Source organism: Condylura cristata, unplaced genomic scaffold (assembly GCF_000260355.1).
Source record: "Condylura cristata isolate star-nosed mole 26May11 unplaced genomic scaffold, ConCri1.0 scaffold00004, whole genome shotgun sequence".
Lineage (NCBI taxonomy): Eukaryota > Metazoa > Chordata > Mammalia > Eulipotyphla > Talpidae > Condylura > Condylura cristata.
The window spans coordinates 27181604-27201385 of NW_004567105.1; the positions used below are offsets into that span (position 1 = coordinate 27181604).

General features: G+C 40.6%; 1 protein-coding gene across 1 annotated transcript; it reads left to right on the plus strand.

The window, feature by feature from the left end:
- Window positions 1–2500: 2500 nt before the first annotated feature.
- On the plus strand, window positions 2501–18715 carry CSRP2 (cysteine and glycine-rich protein 2). The gene is made up of 6 exons (XM_004675865.2): window positions 2501–2617; window positions 12282–12394; window positions 14874–15042; window positions 17118–17247; window positions 17861–17954; window positions 18415–18715. Exons 2-6 carry the CDS (start codon window positions 12283–12285, stop codon window positions 18489–18491), a joined length of 582 nt encoding a protein of 193 aa, XP_004675922.1. The 5' UTR covers window positions 2501–2617; window position 12282; the 3' UTR covers window positions 18492–18715.
- The last annotated feature ends 1067 nt before the right edge of the window (window positions 18716–19782 follow it).

Consider the following 19782-nt stretch of genomic DNA (forward strand, 5'->3'; position numbering starts at 1 on the left):
AAAAATATTTGAAAAATCTGAACTTGTTTTACAAGGCTATGAAGAAAGGCAACCTTGGTTCAACTTGCCTTAGGACAGTGACCTTCACAAAGAACTTTGATTTAAAATTGGTTAATGGGTTCCAGGAAAAAATGGAGCCGTTGAAAGTATAACAGACATTTACAGGGAAAAAGAAACAGTCTATAGGACACATTTAACCTTTGATTTTTCCTATTTCAAGGCTGAAGGGCTCATTCTTCTCCATGAGGGCAAATTTCTCCCAGTAGCCCTGCTCTAGACACAGGAATTACTTTCTATGGCAAGGTTTTTAATTGTCTTGGAAAATCTGTAAAGTGGTCAAACTATTAGACTCTTCAGTAGGCAACACAGCAAAACACAATTTCTTTCTTTCTCAAGATACAGACAAGAACATCAAGATATCCTTGCTTAGTATAACAACTATCATTTATTGAAACTTTACTATGTGCCAAGAGCTATGTCTGTCATTTTATATACATCATCTGAAAGGTGCATAGTAATTTCATCATCGTACAGATAAAGAAACAGTTAAAAAGAGGTGAAGTACTTAAGCCAAGCTCATAGAACCAATAAGTGGCAGATATAAATTAAAACCACATCTGCTTGGTTCCAAAGCCCATGTTTTCTTTTGCACCACTGTCTACGTAAACTGATGTAATGTTTATAATTAATAGATCATCAGTTTAAAGGAAATATTTTTTCATGTTGATGATTAATACAAACAGATTTGCTCCAAACCAAAAGCTATACATCATGCCCACACTTACTATGAAATATCCTGAGAAAAATACATACAGGGACAGATAGCAGAAGTATTTTTAAGTCAGAAGAAATCCCAACTTCAAGTGATAGCATATATGTGGCTATGGAATTTAGGTTAGAAAGCAAACAGTCAAGTTATGGAGGCTTAAAGAACTCAAGTGTAGGAGAGAAAAGACAATGGTTTATTGAAAATCAGTACAGCTGTGAAATTCACTAATAATAGTTTCATTCAGTAGAAATACTATATAAACCTACACAAGAAAAAGTAGGTACTTTTAGTAGCAGAGCTAAAGCAAATGTAGCCTGACATACAGAATTTTCATGTCAGACCCTGGAATCAAGTCAGTTTTACACTGATATTATGAAAATGAGGACAGCCTATATTCAAAAAAGTTCAGAGCAGAGAGGAATACTTTCAGACTATGTCAGATGTCAGTATGTTTAGGCACAGTACTTGGTGGGCAGAGAATAAGGTTGCCATTATAATGAGTTTATTCTGCATTGATCTCAGCATATAAAATAAAACAATAAGGTTTTAAGCCAGTTCTGCCCTTTGTCATGCAGACAAACGCCAAGTGCTTCTTCACCAGGGTTTCGGCCCTGTCCCCAAGAAGGCATCTGGCAAAGGCTTAAGGTGTTTTTGACTGCTTTAAAATAGGAGGAGCATTATTGGCATCTAGTGGTGCAGGCACCTCCAAAGTACAGGCACCTCCAAAGTCCCCCCACAACAAATAACCATCTAGCCCCAAATATCATGGAGTCCTGGTTGAGAGGATCACAGGTATTTGTGGCATGAAGCCTTGGTCACTGCTTTTTAGAAGTTCTTTTCTGCTTCCAAATACCAGTTCTACGGAATCGTGGCTTCCGGCAAAGAGGTCCTCAGTAGACCTACAATGCGAGCGAAATATAGACAGGTTGTTTTTCCTTTTTCTCGAAGGCAAGAAATCACCCTGCAGCTCAGATATTATTAGGTCCCTTCGGTTGTCACCGGCATCCCTGGTCTTTTCTGATGTCAACAAAACGGACCCTCCGGTCCGTCGGCTGATTTTCTAACTGGGTTTAGGTTTGTTCCCGAGCCTCGTGGTGGGAAAGCAAGACACTTGGGGAATGAAGCATCTTTGTAACGTCATTTATTTAGTCTGGATGCGTTTACCAGTAAAAAAAAAAAAAAACCCGAAAGGTTGCTGTTTGCCCAAAATTGGAAATAGGGCCAGAGACTATCTGTCTATTGAGGAAGTGAATCATGTTGTGTTTACACATAAGCATAAAGCAAGTGATAGCTAGGATGGCAGAAACCCCCGATTTGGTCCGTTTTCTACTGATGGAGTCTCTCCGACCTTGGATTGTTCCCTCCCCAAGGAGAATTGGCGCCCGCGCGAAAGGGCTACCTCGTAGGGGGCTTTTTCCCTATGGGACAGTCCCGTGGCTCGTCCCCGTCCTTTTTCTGTTAATGACTTCTGGAAACTGTCCGGTCCCGTCGGGAGAGAGAGAGGTAAGGTCTCAGGGAGCGGTTCCGGGAGGTGGATGATGCGGGCTGGCGGGAAGCCGCAGGAAGAGGCGGGATCCCTGCCTTTTGTCTCCCGGTCCTAAGCCGGGAGCGGGGGTTGCAAGTAGCCCTAGCTCCATTCGCACGAGCCCCACACCGCGGGTGCCGGAATCCTTCCCGCGCTCTGGGGAGGGGCGCGGCAGCGGGGCGGGACGCAGACAGACCACGCCCACCAGAGGGTCTTTAAAGGGCGCCGGCGCGCAGTTGGCGGCGGCGTCTGCGCTCCGGCTCTTTGGGTCCGGTCGGTTTCGCCGGTGCTGTTCGCGGTGCTTGGTCCTGCTTCCTGCTCGAGTGAGTATTCGTGGTGGGGAAATCTCCACCTAGCCCGGAGGGAGGGCGTTTCTCTGGCGGCCCTGTCCACTCTCGTCTGACAGCCTCATCCTCGTGCCCGTTTGGGCCGCCAGCTCTGCGCCCTTGTTTGCCTACTGCCCAGCCCTCGGACACTCACCTGCCTGCTTCCCGCGGTCAGTCCAGCCCAGCTCTCGGATCCTGGGCCCTGGGGGCAAATAAGTAATCGAGCGTGACCTTTTGATGTTTCAATACCGGTTTCTCTGGGCAGTGGCGGAACAGTTTCGCGTTGCTGCTAATCCGCCTCTTAGCAGCTCTGGGCCCCCTCCACGACCAGTTCTTTCTCTGCGAAGGGGAGGGGTGGTAGCTATGTCGGGGTCTCCTCTGTGGACTGTGGCGCGCCCTGAGAGCTATCTACCCAGGGACTATTTAAGATCTGGATGAGATGGGGGTCCCTGCAACCCGATACTCAGAACCTCCCTGCATACTCAGAACCTCCGCTTCAGCGTTGAGCTCCTGGCTTGCCTTATTGTTTGACGGTCTCTGCCCACCTGGCACCGAACCTTTAAATGTTGAAGGAACCACAGTGAAACGATGGATTGCTCACCACCAGCTTTTCCCGGAACTTTCTACCATTCGGGTACAAACAGGAAAGCCAGAAAGCTTGGTTGTGAAATTCGACAACAGGTCCTGAAAATCAGATCCTGGGCCCCAAGGCTCCACGTAGGCAGCGCCCGGGGGGAGGGAGGGAGGGGTAGGTAGGATTTCCTAACAGAGAGACACTTTCCCACCAAACCAGGACGTTGTTTAAATGGTTACTTAAAATGTTTAAACTGTTTTGTTTTTAAAATCTGCAGACCAAGCACATTTTCACTTTACAAATGTTTTTTCAGTACAGAAAATCTTACTTTGGTTAGTTATTTTTTTAATCGGGTAGTAAAAAAAGGCCTCTAGTTCTTAACTTTTCTGATTAACCAGTTTTAAAGTTCTACTTTCAAAATGCTAAGAATTCAAATAAGACAACAATAAAGTGGGCTATAACTTGACTCAACATTTTCAGAAAAGAAATAGGTGATAGAATCTAAAAGGAGTGAATTCCGCATAATTTCAAAACTGCATTCTTTAACTAGAACCAATTCTATAAAGTCCTCTCTGACCCACGACCTCTTGGGTCATTGCTCTCAAAGTTGTCTGCCACTGAGACTCATCGCTATTTCACAAGGCTGGAGGAATGCCATGTTGGTAAAACTGATCTAAAGCTAGTCAAATGTTTAATGGATTCCTCCAACTGTAGTAAAACAAATATTGATGCTGATATATGCTGAGTACTGTGTTGAAAGCAGTATTCATTGAAGATCTGTCCTGATGGCAGTTGCAAATCACTTGGATTTGGGGAAAATTGTATTTTTTTCCCCTAAAACAGCAAGAGCTTGGCTTTTGGAGTGCAGGAGACAGCAACAAATGAGCTGGATTCTGCTTTGGTACTGTTAAATAACTATGGAGATCTGGGCCTGATTTTCTTCTCTGTCTCAAAAATGAGCTGAATCACAAATGAGATGGGGAGAGCAAGTTCCTTGTGGAGAGGAAGGAGACAGGGCTTGGTGAGAAGGGCAGCACTGAAGCGAATTGGGTTCATTCACATCCCAGCCCTAGTTCCCATTAGTTTGATGGCCCTATCCCTGGCCTCAGTTACTTTATCTTGTAAAATAGTTGTAATAGCACTTACCTTGTCGGTGTTTGAGAGACATGCTCACCGTTGTCTATAAACCCTACTGACGTGAAGAATTTCCTTGTAACTAGACATCCACCTGTACTTTGTTGGCGCTATAAGGAAATGTCAGTCAGTGAAAACCTCGTCGGAGGCTAGTTTTCTTTCCTTTGCAGATATTCCCAGGTTTTCTCCTTGAAATAGATCATTTTCTTGGCTGGTATTTTCATGGCATCCTTTGGGTTCCATAGGGTGGGGGTACACCCTGGGGACCTTGATCACTAAGGATGATGAAATCTGCTTTTGTCTAGACCCTCTGGCAGTCTAGTGGAACCTCTGTATCCCTTCCTAAAATGTTTCTGAGTGCATAAACTAAAATACCTTTACTGATAACCAGACTTTCAAAATATCAATGGACCCCTGGTAAAGAATTTTAAATTGAGAGTTTTACCAAGTGGATTATGGGGAGAAGTAGGGCACAAGTTCGGATTGTTAAAAATTGTAAGTTTTGTTTTTTAAGTCATAGAGGGAAACCATGGAAGTCAGTATATTGTGAATCATTGCTAAGAATGTCAGGTTTCTTGCTTTTTTGTCTACCATTTCATTGTGCAGTAGTACAACTAATTGTCCTCGACTAGTAAGATGACAAATAGCACTGAACATATTAGGGCCAAATGACTTTCCCATTCACTACTTCGAAAAAAGTAAAGAGTGACTCAAATCTTTATCCAGCACATAGCAGTACAGGAAATACCTGATTTGAAAAGAACCTGTGCCAGAGCCTTTGAAGTCAATTCTATCTCTGTTGTTAGCAGTTTGTTATTTTTAGAGACACATCAAACTCAATATACTTTTGAGTTTTACTGGTTGAACTGGCAATTTTGTTTTAGTTTCACAGTTAAGAGTCACTTAATATCAACTTCCCCACCCATAAAATGAAAATAATAATGTCCACCTCAGTTGTTGAGAATGAAATAAGTTAATATAAGTAGGCTACTTAACATTTATAAATATTTGTAATTATTACCTGTCATGTGGCAGGCACTCCACTAAGTACTTTGTATGGATTGTTTAATCTCAGAACCAACTTCTGATATAAATAAGCATTTTCTCATTTTAAAAATGAGAAAACTAGTAAAGAACAAACATAAAACCATCTGGCAAATAAGCAATCTTGGCATATAAATCTTAGTCTGACTCCATGTAGAAATCATGCAGACTTGAAATTGTCTGAATAATTAAATGTCTTCTGGTTGCACAGATTGTGGATTGCTGTGGCAGATGTGGGAGGTCAGGGTGACTGAGTTTGTAACATAGCTGCATCCTAATTGCAATGTGTAATTTGGCAAGTCTTGTACTACAAGTTGAAGACATAAATTTTAACAAGACATTGAATTCGTCGTTGAGGTGAACACAGGAGAAATAACTAGGTAAACATATTACTAGATGGTTTCCCTAGGTTACACTTAGTTTAGCAGAGAGAAGGGGAAGGGTGCTTTTTGGTTGAAAGTAGCAACTTTCATACTTTGGGGTGTGAGAGATACTCAGAGGACACATACTAACTGCTAGTTGCATACTAACTGCAGTTCCTTTAGGCCCAAAGACTGATCTTATGGGGATGTAATTTGGTAACTCAAAACTCATCATTCTCAGGTGGTTTGAATTCTTGTTCAGCCCTTAAATCAGATAGGGGGGTTTGGGGGACATTTTGTGGTTTTAGAGTCAAACTTCAAGGAGTTGAGCCTAGATTTACTTCTTTGCAAGTCACTTAAATATTGGCCTTCTGGTAACATTGTTCAGGCTCAACATGTTCCTGAAGAAGAGGAAGCTAGTGTTTGGGGAGTACAGGCCCTTTGCCAGGTACTTTACTTTGCTATCTTATTTAATCCTTACAACCAACCTATGAGAGAGTCTCAGCCATTTCCAAGTTATAGTTGAGGAAGTTGAGGCACAGAGCTTAAGAAACTTAGCCAAGATCACTGCATTGGTAACTGATTTTCAAATTTCTATCTGATTCTAAATTTATGCTCTTTCTCCTATGCCAGGGAAGTCTTAAAGATAGCATGTATATAGCAATTTCCATGGCAAGCTATTAATCCCTATAAGATTTAATGTGAAACTTTGAATTTTAGAATCCTCAACATAATTCCCAGGAACCCACTGTTAGTGGATTTGCAAGATGAAACTTTGCCATCCCTATATAAGTAAACCATGCAGACCTCCCAAAGCCCTCCCTACCTGCCTCTGTCATTGGCTATGCTGCATTGCAATTATTTGTTTACATATTTCAACCATCAAAGTAGAAGTCCCTGAGAAACAGGCACTCTTTCTTATAACCCTTTGATTCTCAGCTCTTAATCCATGATAGGACTTATAAAATGTTGAATTAATATTTACAGGAGAGCTTCATCAACAGTAAAGTGTCGTACAATATTTATTAGCTGCTTCTACCCTAGAATTACTTAAGATATTGAATTAAGGTAGGAGCTGGATGAGAAAAAAGATAAATCAGCTTCTCAGATTGGAAGGGTTTAGGGAAGTGATGAGGAATGGACCCATCAGATGGGTAGGGGAAGATGAGTTTTGGTAATATAGACTGGACATTACTAAATATTGATGATAAAGGCTACCATTAATTGATTATATTTTCTCATCGCATTCTCTTAACAAATCTATAGCAAACCATTTTCTTCATATTACATGTTAGGGAAATAGGATGATTTGACTTCAAAATCCATGCTTTTAATTCATCCTTAGGGTGAGCTGTCTTATAGATCAGTTTGAAAATTTGGCTTTGGTGGATAAAGCCAAAGGAAAATTGGAGAAGATGCCTTAGACACAAGGAACCTGTCTTTGGGTAAATGGTATGCACTTAGGTAAGGGAAATAGATTAAGCAAGTAGTTGGGGAACAGAAGAAAACATTTTTAGAAAGGGAGTTGGTTAAAAGTTAATTTCTATTTATAACTACAACTCTCAAACTTTGGCCTTCTCCAAGTCACTGTAGTTGGGATACTGCTGCTAATACATTCTTTAACAATTGATCCTCCTCCTGGATGTGCCTCAATGAAGCAGATGAGACTGGTTTATAAATTCTCCACTTGGGAAATAATAGATTCTAGTGTAATAACCAAGCCCTGGATGAAGTAATACAGTATCAGAGCTCTGGATGCATGTAGTCTGGGCCTGTAGAAGGTGTCACTGAAAGCCTTCGCTATCAGGGAGAATAACTTAGACTGCAAGTAGAATATGTAGAATTTAAATTGATGGAGACAGATCTGAACATAAAGTGGCAGGTGAAGCACTGGTGCTGAGAGAATGGCCCGAGTGGTTCCCTTTTTTTTAAAAAAAGATTTATTTATTTATGCATACAGTGGGATACAGGCCAGAGATGCAGAGGTGGTGAGAGCCTTCACCAGAGACAGTGGGGAGCAGAACAGACTGACTGATGAAGCACAATGCTGAGGGGAGCGGCGGGTCAGAAGTGGTCTGCTGTACCATGTGGGTCACCTCTGGGCGGGGACTGAACTCATACTGAAGTGGTTTTTGCTTCTTAGTGCTGAGCTTTACCCGCTGCGCCACCAGGGAGGGTCCCTGAGTGGTTATTTTGTACTGTCTTCAGTTGTCTAGAGAATGAGGTAACTTCCCCACAGGTTGTACTCAGATTAGACTATAGTCATTTTCATAAAGGGATGAGTCTTAGAAATTTTGGGTGCCATCTTAGACGTGTGGGTGGGGGCTGGGGAAGTAACAAAGAAAGTGCACGTAAATGTTCTAAAATAACCTAAGTATTTTAGTCTAACGCAGTGCCTAAATTCTAGGGATAGAACTTTTAATGACATAGAAAATTAATGAACAAGATGAAAAAGCACAATAAAGCTGTGTTTGGCTTATTTGTGAGATGTGTGCGAAGTGGGATTTTATTTCTCCTTCTAACATCCTGTAAATTGATGCAAAGGATTGGGGCAAGGCATGTAGCCCAGACTGCTCAGTGAAAATCCAGTTTGCAGTGATTAATGTCAGCTGTTGTGGAGGAATACAGCCAAGGTTGTAGGAAAAATGAAGCCTGGGATTTTTTTTTTACATGAATAGCAATGCCAAGAGTGACAGAAATGAAAGATCATCACACTTCCTCCTGCCAAATTCAGGAAACACCCATAGGGTTCACCCTAGAAGTGTAAACCTGAACTTTATTTCTTAGGTGGTCACTACAAGTGGATCTTTTGAGCAGTTGCAGTGTTATTTAATGTCCCTGCAGAAGGTTAATGAGTGGTTAAGCCACTACATTTTTTTTTTTACCCTGCTGGTGCTAACCTGTGGGTTTTTCTGTCGGAACATGGAGAGCAGTGTGTCCCCGCCACCTTTAGGCTGACAGATCCTGGATGAATGTCAAGGCATTTACTGCCCCTGTCTTATCTTTATGGTGTCTCTGAGGTTGAGGCAGCTACCTTTGCCATTTTACAGGTGAGAAAACGAAGCCCGAAGATTGACTATCCTAACAGGGAGGCTAACCCAGGTCTGATTAAGCCAGTGTTCCCCTCCTTCCTTCCTCCCTTACTCCTCCCTTCCTTCCTTCCATTAGAAAACATTTCATACAAGCAAATTAGAGAATATAAAGAATACCCATCTGCCTACTACCTAACATAAAAAATAAAGCATAAATCCAACTGAAGCTTTCTGAAGACACATTTTCTATTGTGCCAGCTCCGGTACCACAGGCAGTTATTTAGAAATCTTTAGGAAAGCCTTTAAACTGGAAGGAACTTGTAAAAAGTTAATGGCTTAGAAATTTTACTTGGGGCCCTCTCTGGTGGCGCAAGCGGGTTAAAGCACAGCACTGAGAATCTAAAGCTGCTTCCGCATGAGTTCAATTCCCGCCTGCCCCGGAGGTGACCACATGGTGCGGCAGACCTCTCCTGACCCGCCCGCTGCTCCCCTCAGCAGTGTACTTTATCGATCTGCCTGTTCTGATCCCCACTCTGTCTCGGGTGAAGCCTCTCACCGCCCCTGAGCCTCTGGCCTGTACCCCAGTTCTGTATGCACAAATAAATAAATAAATCTTAAAAAAAAAAGAAAAGAAATTTTACTTGGAATCCAAAAATATGACAAAGACAGTACCACCTTTGTCTCAGTAAGTATATATCTAAGTGGAAATTGCACAAGTTGAAAAGGATTCTTTAAAACAACAAAGTTGAATTTTGTATGTCCTGGTTCGGTATTTCTGAGATGATACCTTCATGTTACAACAGAAATTGAATTTACAAGAAGTAAATTTGAAGCAACCTGAATTATATAATTTAAAAATTTAGGCTGCTCTTTAATAGGGTGAGAAAAACATGCAGTGACTATTTTTTAAAAATGTGTTTTTAAATGTTGAGAAAGAAAGCACTATAACATTAGACTTGATAGAAATTTCAGTTCTTATTAGTGATTGCTCCAAAGTAACTGTGTGAAGTCAGCCAGGTTGATATTAAACAATACACCTTCTAGTGTGAGGAGAAATACCTCTACAATAACAAAGTTACTTTAAAAGCCAGTGGGAGCTATTGATGCTTGGGATGCAATTTACTATTTAGTAATTGTAATATCATTACCTACAAGTCTGAATTTGGCTTTTGGTTTCTCCAGGAAATATGGGGAGTACTTACAGAAGATGTCTCTTTGCATTGTGAGAATTCCAGAACAGGGGAGCAATAACTTCAGAACCAAAGGGCAAAGTCAGTATCACAACTTGCACTCCAAACTCAAACCAGTGCAGGCTACTGGAGCCAAAGCTGTGTGTGTTAGATCTTACAGTCAGGCTCAGATTTCTTTGTGGATTTAAACAATAAGAGCACCTGTCTCCAGGGAAGGGAATAAGAGATTTATGTAACTACTAAGGTAAAGCTTACAATATGTTTCACTGTGGCTAGATATTGCTCCTAGATGGATGCCTTCACTGGTATCCTGGTAACATTTGTGCACCCTTAGAATTGCTCTGTTTGAAATGGGAAAAGTAGGCATTTTGCAAGTTGAAACCCAGCTAAGTGATAGTCACATTAGTCAAGCCCCTCCCTATTTGTATATAAGTACATGTTGTTTTGTACAAATGGGATTCCTTCTCCCTGTGACTTAAAATGGGACTTTGTTGGCTTACATAGTTGAGAGTAAAGGATACAAGAAGGAATGGCTGCAACCATCTAAATCTTGTGTGTATGTGTGTGTTAGTGACTTCACTCCTACCACCACACACTTATAAACCATAGCCCTGGGTTTAACTTTCATGCACCTGGCTTGGACATGTGCCCCACACCTCATCCCCCACAGTGCAACTGGAGGCCACAACTGAGTCCCAGGCCTGGAGTTTGTTAAGTCGGTGGTATCTAAACCAGCGCGTCTCAGACTATCTGTGGTGAAAGACCACCAATGCTATCTAAGTACAGGTGGATTTTTCAACTCCTTGGTAACAAGATGAGCCATTGATAATGCCCTTGCTGGTGGTCGCATAAAATTATATAAAGCTTTCTACACACTTACCTGAATTCCCTCTAGAAATGGTAACAAGCATGGCCAATTATCATCCAGAGACCTTATGACAATAAGTAGTTCTCTAAGCTTCATGGACCAGAAAAGAGAGGGTTGTGTCTGTGGAGAGAACTGGAGGAAAATATCACCAGAAAGGTGACAAGAGAATGTTGTGTCCCAGAAAGATGCCCAACACAGCGGTTAATTCTATAACTATTTCTTTTGGAAAGGCTTCCTGCAGAGTTGAAAACTCATTCAGTCCTGGATTTTTGTAACAGGAAGGGCTCCATGTCCCACTCCCAGGAGGGAAGTCTGAAATAGATTGTGGAGAAACAAATTCTTTCACTGTGTTTTTAGATACCACTCAAGACGGGGCAAACATAACATGCCTTGTTAGCAGAACAGCTTTCAATGCTGGTGAGTCAGAAAATCATGGCTCAGACTTATGTTACCATACCATACCTCCCACCAGAGCATCCACAGTCCTGCACTGTAGTCTACTGGCACCATTGTCCTCTTGCACCCCACTCATAGCCTCAGCAGAGCTAGACATTCTAAAAGAAGTCTGGGTAGACCAACATTGTTGAGAAGGGAGTTAGGGTTATGCTGTCCTTACATTATCACAAGATAGCCTGGGATTTAAACTTCTAGCTCTACTATCACGTTGGGGCCATGTTGCTCAGAGGTTATTCATTTTCTGGGGAGGGAATTTGCTAGCATGTCCTGTATGGACTGGTGGTCTAGTTAAAGAGGAAAAAAACAACCGTTGGCTGGACTGGAGGGTCTGGGAATTAGTAAAGCATAAAAATTTAAATTGTCGCCATCTGGATATATTCGTTGTGGTTTCAGTGAGGCTCCACACTGGAGTTGCTTGCACTATTCACAGACAAGACTATTTCTATTATAATCTCTAACTTTAGCAGACAGAAAACTTGTTCTTGTCGTACAGTTCCCCTTTTTCCTCCCTAGAAAGTGTCATAACCTGTGTATCAGATGTTAGTGATTTTGTGTTGTTTCAATGAGTTACACATAAAGCCTCCAACAGTGTGTAAATTCCTAAGCTCAGTTTTAAAAAAACTGCTCATGAAGGTGGGGGGTGGTTTATCAGTGTTTGTGTTTCCACTCCCTATATTTCTTTCCTAATGCCTGTGGATTCTACTGACATACTTTGTTTTGTGCCTGGCGACCTATAATATTCTCCTGAATGCAGGTCCTTTGTTTTATAGGGGAAAAAAAAATCTTGTGCATGACGAGCCAGAGTTTCCTAATGAAATAGCTGCAGTTTGGGAGATGAGATGAGGTTATTTTGGAGGAATGCAGGCCTTTTAAAGATGTGGTTAGAGTGGCTCATAAAGAAACAAGATCTGCAGCTGTCCCCTGGGCTAGCCAGCCTCTAGAGAGCTTGTAAGACATCATGTACAGCATGGGACATTCTAATGATTCCTTTCTTCCTTCAGAATGCCTGTCTGGGGAGGTGGAAACAAGTGTGGGGCCTGTGGGAGGACTGTGTACCATGCAGAAGAGGTACAGTGTGACGGGAGAAGCTTTCACCGCTGCTGCTTTCTGTGCAGTAAGTACCTCTGCTTTTGATGGAACTTACATGTAAAAGGAAAGCACTGCAGTCTTGTCAAAAAATATTATTTTAGGAGCCCCAGCAGATGTTCTAGATATTTTTAGTGTTCAGCCTGGTGACAGGACAGCAAGGGTGGCCCTAGGCCCCTGCCCTTCCTGCACTCCCGTTGCCCTCCATTTGGCCTTTCCTGTACTTTGTTATCATGTCTGAGGCTCCTGCTCCACTAGAGGCCCAGAGTTGTTTATGATCTGGCACTCAGCAGTTTCAAGCACACTGCGTGGGCTTAGCTCCACTCTAAGTGAAGGTCGCCGCTTTTCCACCACAGCTCAAGCTGGGTTCCTCCCCTTTGAAACTTACTTATTTTTTTTTAACCACACTTACCAATGTCCAGAAAGCTCAGCTCCTCAGTCTTCAATGAAAATTCAGTCATTTCTGGTGGATATTCTAAATTTGACATAAAGGAGCTTGGGCTATGACATTCCATAAAGGCAAGTTGGGAGTTACTGTTTATAGATGGAAAAGTACCAGAAGTGGGGCAGAAAGCACGCCACGTGCTTGAGCAGTCCATACCTGAAGGGAGAGGCGGGACCAGGGGTAAGCACCCTCTGCCTGCACATCCCCTCTAATACAGTTAAGTCTTCAATTTTAAATTCTAAAAATGCTTTATTAATCATTTTCTGATTCAAATCACAAAAGATTCTTTAATGATTTATTATCTTCACAGAGGAATCCAGCTGTGCATGCAGGTATCTGCCTATCTGTAGTTCTGTACAATGAAAATCACAGTTAGAAACTCAAAAATAACTGACTACATGAAGAAATATTCAGAAAGGACCTTTCTCAGTTATGATGTTCTTTTACTCCAGGACCAGCATTCCATGTGTCTGGACCTCTTTATGGTATAACTGCTCTGTAGACAACTAGAAACAGACAACAGAAAGTTGCAATTTTGAAGAATAAAAATACAACATACCAACGTTTGCTATATTTACCTCCGTAATAGCTACCATTCCTCAGATTTGGTTTAACTATATTTCTTCTCTTAGAAATGACTTTTTAAGAAGTCCATTATTCAGTTTGTGAACATAGAGGAAATGCAGATGCTTTTGAAATTACTGTTAGTTTTATCTAGGTTAAGCTGTGATTTCTGTGTAACAATAGTGTTTACTAAAATCAAATTCATTACTGGTCCTTTAAACCACTCCTTCCTAATTACTGGTTTCTACTGAATAAAATCTTTTTAGGAGTTGACTCAGAGTAGCTTGCATGTCTGGGTGAATTTTACAGCAGAGAACAAGAATGAGAACTCGGGGAGGGATGGGTGTTTATACAGTAAAACCTTCATATCCCTAACCTTGCTTTGACTAAACGGTGTTTTTCAGAAATTTTCATATTTATTCTATCAAAGGTGTTTATACTTCAGTAGTGTATGGTTTTAGGACAACCATGCCTTTTTAGGCAGATATTTCAGTACTTAAGCTTCGACAGCAAGGTTTCAGGTTAGATGACATTGTTCTAGCTTTAGTCTAAAGTAACAGAAACTTCTTAATTTAACTCTAAACCAGCCCGGTTAGTTCCCCCCCCCCTCTGTATTCTTTCTTATCTTCTCATTTATCCCCTACTGCTTTAGATAAAGGGGGAAAGGAAGAAATCTTTCCTTTCCTACTTACTGCACTAACCTTGAGTTTCTTGCTGCCTGGTTTTGCTACCACTGAGTTTTTCACAATTAATTTTTTTTCTTAAGCTTAATTGAAGTTTTAGAAAGTGAAATAATGGCTGGATAAAACATGATGACATCTGGCAGGTTTATGAAGTGGGATACATGGAAATGTCTTGTGGCAAGAAATCCATTAAGAAAGAATGTGTTCTCCTTTGGGACAGAAGCAAAACAAATGCAGAACTTAAACCACTTAATAATTTTCAGACATACTTATCACTGCTGCAGAAGCCAGTGGGGAGATGAAAGAGTAATACTTCTCTCTTCTGGACTAGTGGCAAAAACTGAAATTCTGGATACTAAGTGTTTTATACCAGGATGAGCTTTTGGAGGAAAAAGGGCTGTAAAGACAGTTCTCTCAAGGCACTCAGCTGTCCTTTTATTCTTCATTAACTTGCTTTTTAACAATATATTGGCCGAAAAAAATGAGTGTGGAGGGTTGAGACAAGGGTTTGGGAACAAAGTGTTCGTTGTGTTCCTTTTGATTGTACAATTAAAGCTATCTCTGTCCTGCAAGAGAAGCAATTCATGAAAAGTGTCTGGCTTCAGAATATTAAGATTCAGATCCATTTCTGAAACAACTATGGTATCTATGAAAAGGCAAATGGTCTTGAATGGCAGCTGGCCAAACCAGATGCTGTCCCATGGCTTTAGAGAAACCACAAGCAAAGTGAGAGTTATCATTTGTGGAGTTGTTTTTTCAAAGAAAAATCTTTAGTATATTTTTAAGTCTGATTTTTTTTTTTCAATGACTCTCAGTGGTTTGCAGGAAAAATTTAGATAGCACAACAGTGGCAATTCATGATGAAGAGATCTACTGCAAGTCCTGCTATGGAAAGAAGTATGGGCCCAAAGGCTATGGGTATGGCCAGGGCGCTGGCACACTCAACATGGACCGTGGGGAGAGGCTGGGCATCAAGCCTGAGAGGTAAGTTGGGACCATGTTTGCTGCCTTCAGAAATGAGTTAGAACAACATTGCTTAGTGAAGAGGAGTCTGGGAGTTTTCAGCCTTCACACTTACAAAATGCGTAAACTAGAGACTATTTTAAGCTCAAATTATTGACAGTTTGGGATCTAACAAAGTTCTTATTGGTGATTTTAGCAATACTAGATTTGGTTTTAGAGTATTCCAATGTACATCAAGGATTCAGGATGTTCTTAAAAGCCAAGTGGTTTAAACTTGCTGCAGTTTCACAGTGCTTGGGAGAACCAGACATGAAATCAAAGGGAAATGTAGCATCTGAATCATAAGATACATCTAACTTTTAATTAAGAAATCAGTGACTTCCAGTTCCTTCTATGTAAGTATCTCAAGAAGTTATTTTTCTCTAAATAAATTCTCCAGCTAAACATAATTGAAATTCCAGTCTTTTGACTAACATATCAGTTTTATAATCAACTGTTATTCACAGCTTTTAAAGATAACTTTTTAAAAGAACGCATATTCAGTATGGTTGTGGAGACATTTTTAAAAATTTGCCTACTTTTGGGTCAATGTAAAAACCAATAGTGTAAAATAGTAAAATTTCTAGAGGCTACATCAAACATGATTTAAAAATAGGCTGTATATTCAACAACTTATATGCAAGTGTAGAAAATTGTTAAATAACCAGAAAGTGGAGAGTAGGAGAGATAATGAAATGCACATGAAGCATTTTAATAAACTGTTACATGAAAAGGCAATCTTTAGGGAAAATGATTATTTTACCGGTGGGAAAAATTGACGCGTAGTTACTGATTGCTTAGTGCTATAGGATACTTTGATCTGCTTATCTAATTTGTAAAGTCTTACATGAGCTTTTAAATATCCTCCATGCCCTCAGTGGTGCCCTGCATGGTGGATGCACCTGCCTATGCAAGGAAGACACAGCTTTCCCAGTGACCTATAAATCCTAGCAAAAATACCTATGTCCAGGAAAAAAGTATACAGATAAATAGATGACACAGTAACAAGCAAATTACCTAAAATATTCTCCCATACTACCAGAGAGGGAAGGTGGGAGGAGGGGGAGCGACCAGTAGACTATGGTGAACAGCATTGCTGCTTTGGTCGTGGGTGTGCTGCTTTGAAGAGGTGTGAAACCTGTACTCTAAATCATAGTTTGTAAACCAGCGGTTCTCAGTAAAAAGCTACAACAACAAAAAACTTTACCATGGAAAAAATAGTTATACCTCTCCAATTAAGAAGATACATTGGGAAGTCTGTAAAAATTATGTAAGATATGGGCCCTCCCTGGTGGCGCAGCGGGTTAAAGCACAGCACTGAGAATCTAAAAGCCGCTTCCGCATGAGTTTGATTCCCGCCTGCCCTGGAGGTGACCACATGGCGCGACAGACCTCTCCTGACCCGCCCGCTGCTCCCCTCAGCAGTGTACTTCATTGATCTGCCTGTTCTGCTCCCCGCTCTGTCTCTGGTGCTCTGTCTCTGGTGAAGCCTCTCGCCGCCCCTGAGCCTCTGGCCTGTACCCCAGTTCTGTATGCACAAATAAATAAATCTTAAAAAAAAAAAAATTATGTAAGATATATTTAAATGATCTGTAAAACATGCTTAACTACCTTAGAGTACTTATGTTAACTGACCTATCTACAGACATTTTTAGCTGCTGAACTGATTTTTATCTCATTTAGAAATAAAACGCTAGATGTGGTTATAGTTGTACTAGAGTAAATCTGGAGTAAAAACACCCAATTGGGTACTTGTAGATTTCTGTAAAGCATAGCATAATTGTTTGGTGAGGCCTGCAATGAGGATTAAAAATTTTTGATGAATTTAGACTCAGAAGGGTAGATATTATTGTTATATTTGTAACAATAATAACTCCATAAGTAGGTTAAAGTAATACTTGGTCAGTACCTGGAATTTTGCCTTTTCCATCTGCTGTCCTTGCAAAAACCCTTGGCATGAGACAGTGTAGCAGTTCACCCCAGAGATCTTATGGTCTGCCTTGTGATTTTCTAAGGGCCTCTGGAAAACCTTACCTAATACCCCCCTTTTCCTTCAGTGCTCAACCCCACAGACCTACAACAAACACAAACACTTCTAAATTTGCTCAGAAATTTGGAGGTGCTGAGAAGTGCTCCAGATGTGGGGATTCTGTGTATGCTGCTGAGAAGATAATTGGAGCTGGAAAGGTACAGACCTGTCTTTAAGTTAGAAACAGTGAATGGCTATTCTCTGCTCTTTCTCCCCTTATCCTTCCACATGCCACTCATAAAATTGAATTTGTCTGAATCATTTGTTTTTTTGAAATGATGTCCTTATTTGACAAATCACTTATGTGTTTAAAAGAAGCCTGTTTTCATAGGGATAGCCCTGAACGGCGTAAGCTGAAAAGCCTAGACTGTTAACAGATCTGAAGGTTGAACATGGCAGGTGATTCAGTATTGTGGAAAAAGCCATGAACTAGAGACAGGACACCTATGCTAAAGCAGTGTGTGGATTTGGAAAACTTAGCCTTTTGAGCTTTCGTAGTAACGGAGGTCTTTACTGAAAGAGCCTGCTAGACTTCAAGTCTAAGACTGGCTTTTCCATGTTCCCAGCTGTGACTTCTGTGAATAAAGTTTGAACTCATCGCTTAGTAGGCGACCAAGAATGTAGGTATTGGGGAGGTCCAGCTGCAGTCTTCTAATTGTGATTGAGCTAATGGACTCATTTTGGTTGATCTTCCTGAGCCACTTTTTACCCAAAATCTATATTCTACTGCAGGAAACGGGCCTGCCAAACTTACATATTTGTTTCTTCCAGCCCTGGCACAAAAACTGTTTCCGCTGTGCCAAGTGTGGTAAAAGCCTCGAATCAACAACTCTGACTGAGAAAGAAGGTGAAATCTATTGTAAAGGTAAAGTTAATTTCAGTATTGCTCTCCACACTAGCTATTGGTTAAAGAAATGTCACCAGCATTTAAAAAAACAAATCTTTGAAAATGATGCTATTTGCAAGTTGGAGCTGAGTCCATAGACTTACAGATGACAGCGAACCAGAGTACTTTTACATGTTATAATAAAGTTCCTGATCATTTAAAATTCTCTTATAAATGAACAAAGCAAAGCATGTATGAAAGTATAACTTGCCTGGCATGATATTCATGCTTGTTGTCTTGGTGGAACATAAACTGAAGACTATGGAACCAGATGCTTGGAATTGCCTTTGCACATGTTACATCTTAAAATACGTTGAATTCTTCTTGGTATACCTGAACAGGTTTTTATCAGGGTGGGGTGGGAGGGTTTGCCTGCTGTTGATGATTGCTCAGTAATGCTAGCAAACCTCACTTGCAGAGTGTCTCCTTTCTTTTGCAGGATGTTATGCAAAGAACTTCGGGCCCAAAGGATTTGGTTATGGCCAAGGAGCAGGCGCCCTTGTTCATGCTCAGTAAGGTTTAAAACCCAGAACCAAGCATCACACGCTGAGGATCTCTACATAATCTAGGCACAGATTAACACTAAACTACTGTGAAATTCTACAGCACTTAAGTACTGTATATAGTCCTGTACTTGGCTAGGTCAGCTGACTTGTAGGGCAAGAACACTATACTTTTTGCTTTATTCATCAGCTTTGTCAAGAACCATTTCTTTTACATTTAAAATAAAACTTAAGCTTAATTTGGGTGTGAAGTGTCTTTAACCTTTTGAAAGAGTTGTTGTGATTTCAGTTAGTGGAAAATCTCTACCTGCATCTTACTGGTTAAATAGAGTCCTCATCATAATCCAGTTGACTCGCTAGGTTAATGTTTTGTGTTGCAGCTTTAGGAAAAGATCTCATTTAAGTTGGCAGGCATGCCTCCAGAGTGATGGCTGCTAGGCAACAGGCCTTAACACTTTGGCTCTTCGAGCTAGAATTCATCAGTACAGCGTTTCCAGCCTGCCTGCTCCACTCCAACTTGTTAGTAACTTCTCTCTTTTGGAGAAGAGAGCTGTTTACTAAACTATGGCTCATATACAACTTGCACTGGAATCACTTGGGAGTACTTAAGCTTATTCCTAGGCTTTCCTTCAGCCCTACAGAAGTAGACTCCCTAGAAGTATAGTCATAGAAGCCCTTTTAACAAGTTCTACAGAAAGGCACAATGACCCAGGATGAGTACTTGTTAACAAGACACTTAGAAAATTATTTTTTCTATCAGTTGCTCTATACTTAAAGGTCATTATGAACAGCTGTAGAATTAGAGGTTTAGTATAATTTTTTTAAACTGTGCTCTGATAAGATTAGGTTTACTAAATTCTGGAAATGGGGTGCCTTTTTGACATATTTCAATTAGTAAAATTTAACTAGCCTGATCTGTGAACATCTTTTCCAAATACTATTTTAACATACTATACTGCTTATTTTGAAAAGCTAAAAGGGCATAAAAATATAAGCAGAAATTTTAATGTGAAGAAGTCACCTATGGAATACTAGATGAATGAAATCTCTGAAAATTTTGTAGGAATAGAACAAAAAAATAGATTGAGCATTCAATTAATAATATCTGGCATCCCATCAATAATCACTGGGCGCACAAAGTAGCAGAAAAGTCTACATAGAGAAAAATACCAAAACCAACCCAGAACCGACATATACGTGAAAATTAACAGGTGAAGATAGATAGTAAAATGGCTATTATAACTTTGTATTTTGGAAGTATGGATGTGGGAAACAAAAATGATGCAAATTAAATATTATAATAA

What these genes read in the sequence shown, in the direction of transcription:
- CSRP2 (XM_004675865.2), top strand. Translation starts at nt 12,283, where the DNA reads ATGCCTGTCTGGGGAGGTGGAAACAAGTGTGGGGCCTGTGGGAGGACT. An exon ending in CCGCTGCTGCTTTCTGTGCA is followed by an intron (nt 12,395 to 14,873) that starts GTAAGTACCTCT and finishes AATGACTCTCAG; the next exon opens with TGGTTTGCAGGAAAAATTTA. An exon ending in AGATAATTGGAGCTGGAAAG is followed by an intron (nt 17,248 to 17,860) that starts GTACAGACCTGT and finishes TGTTTCTTCCAG; the next exon opens with CCCTGGCACAAAAACTGTTT.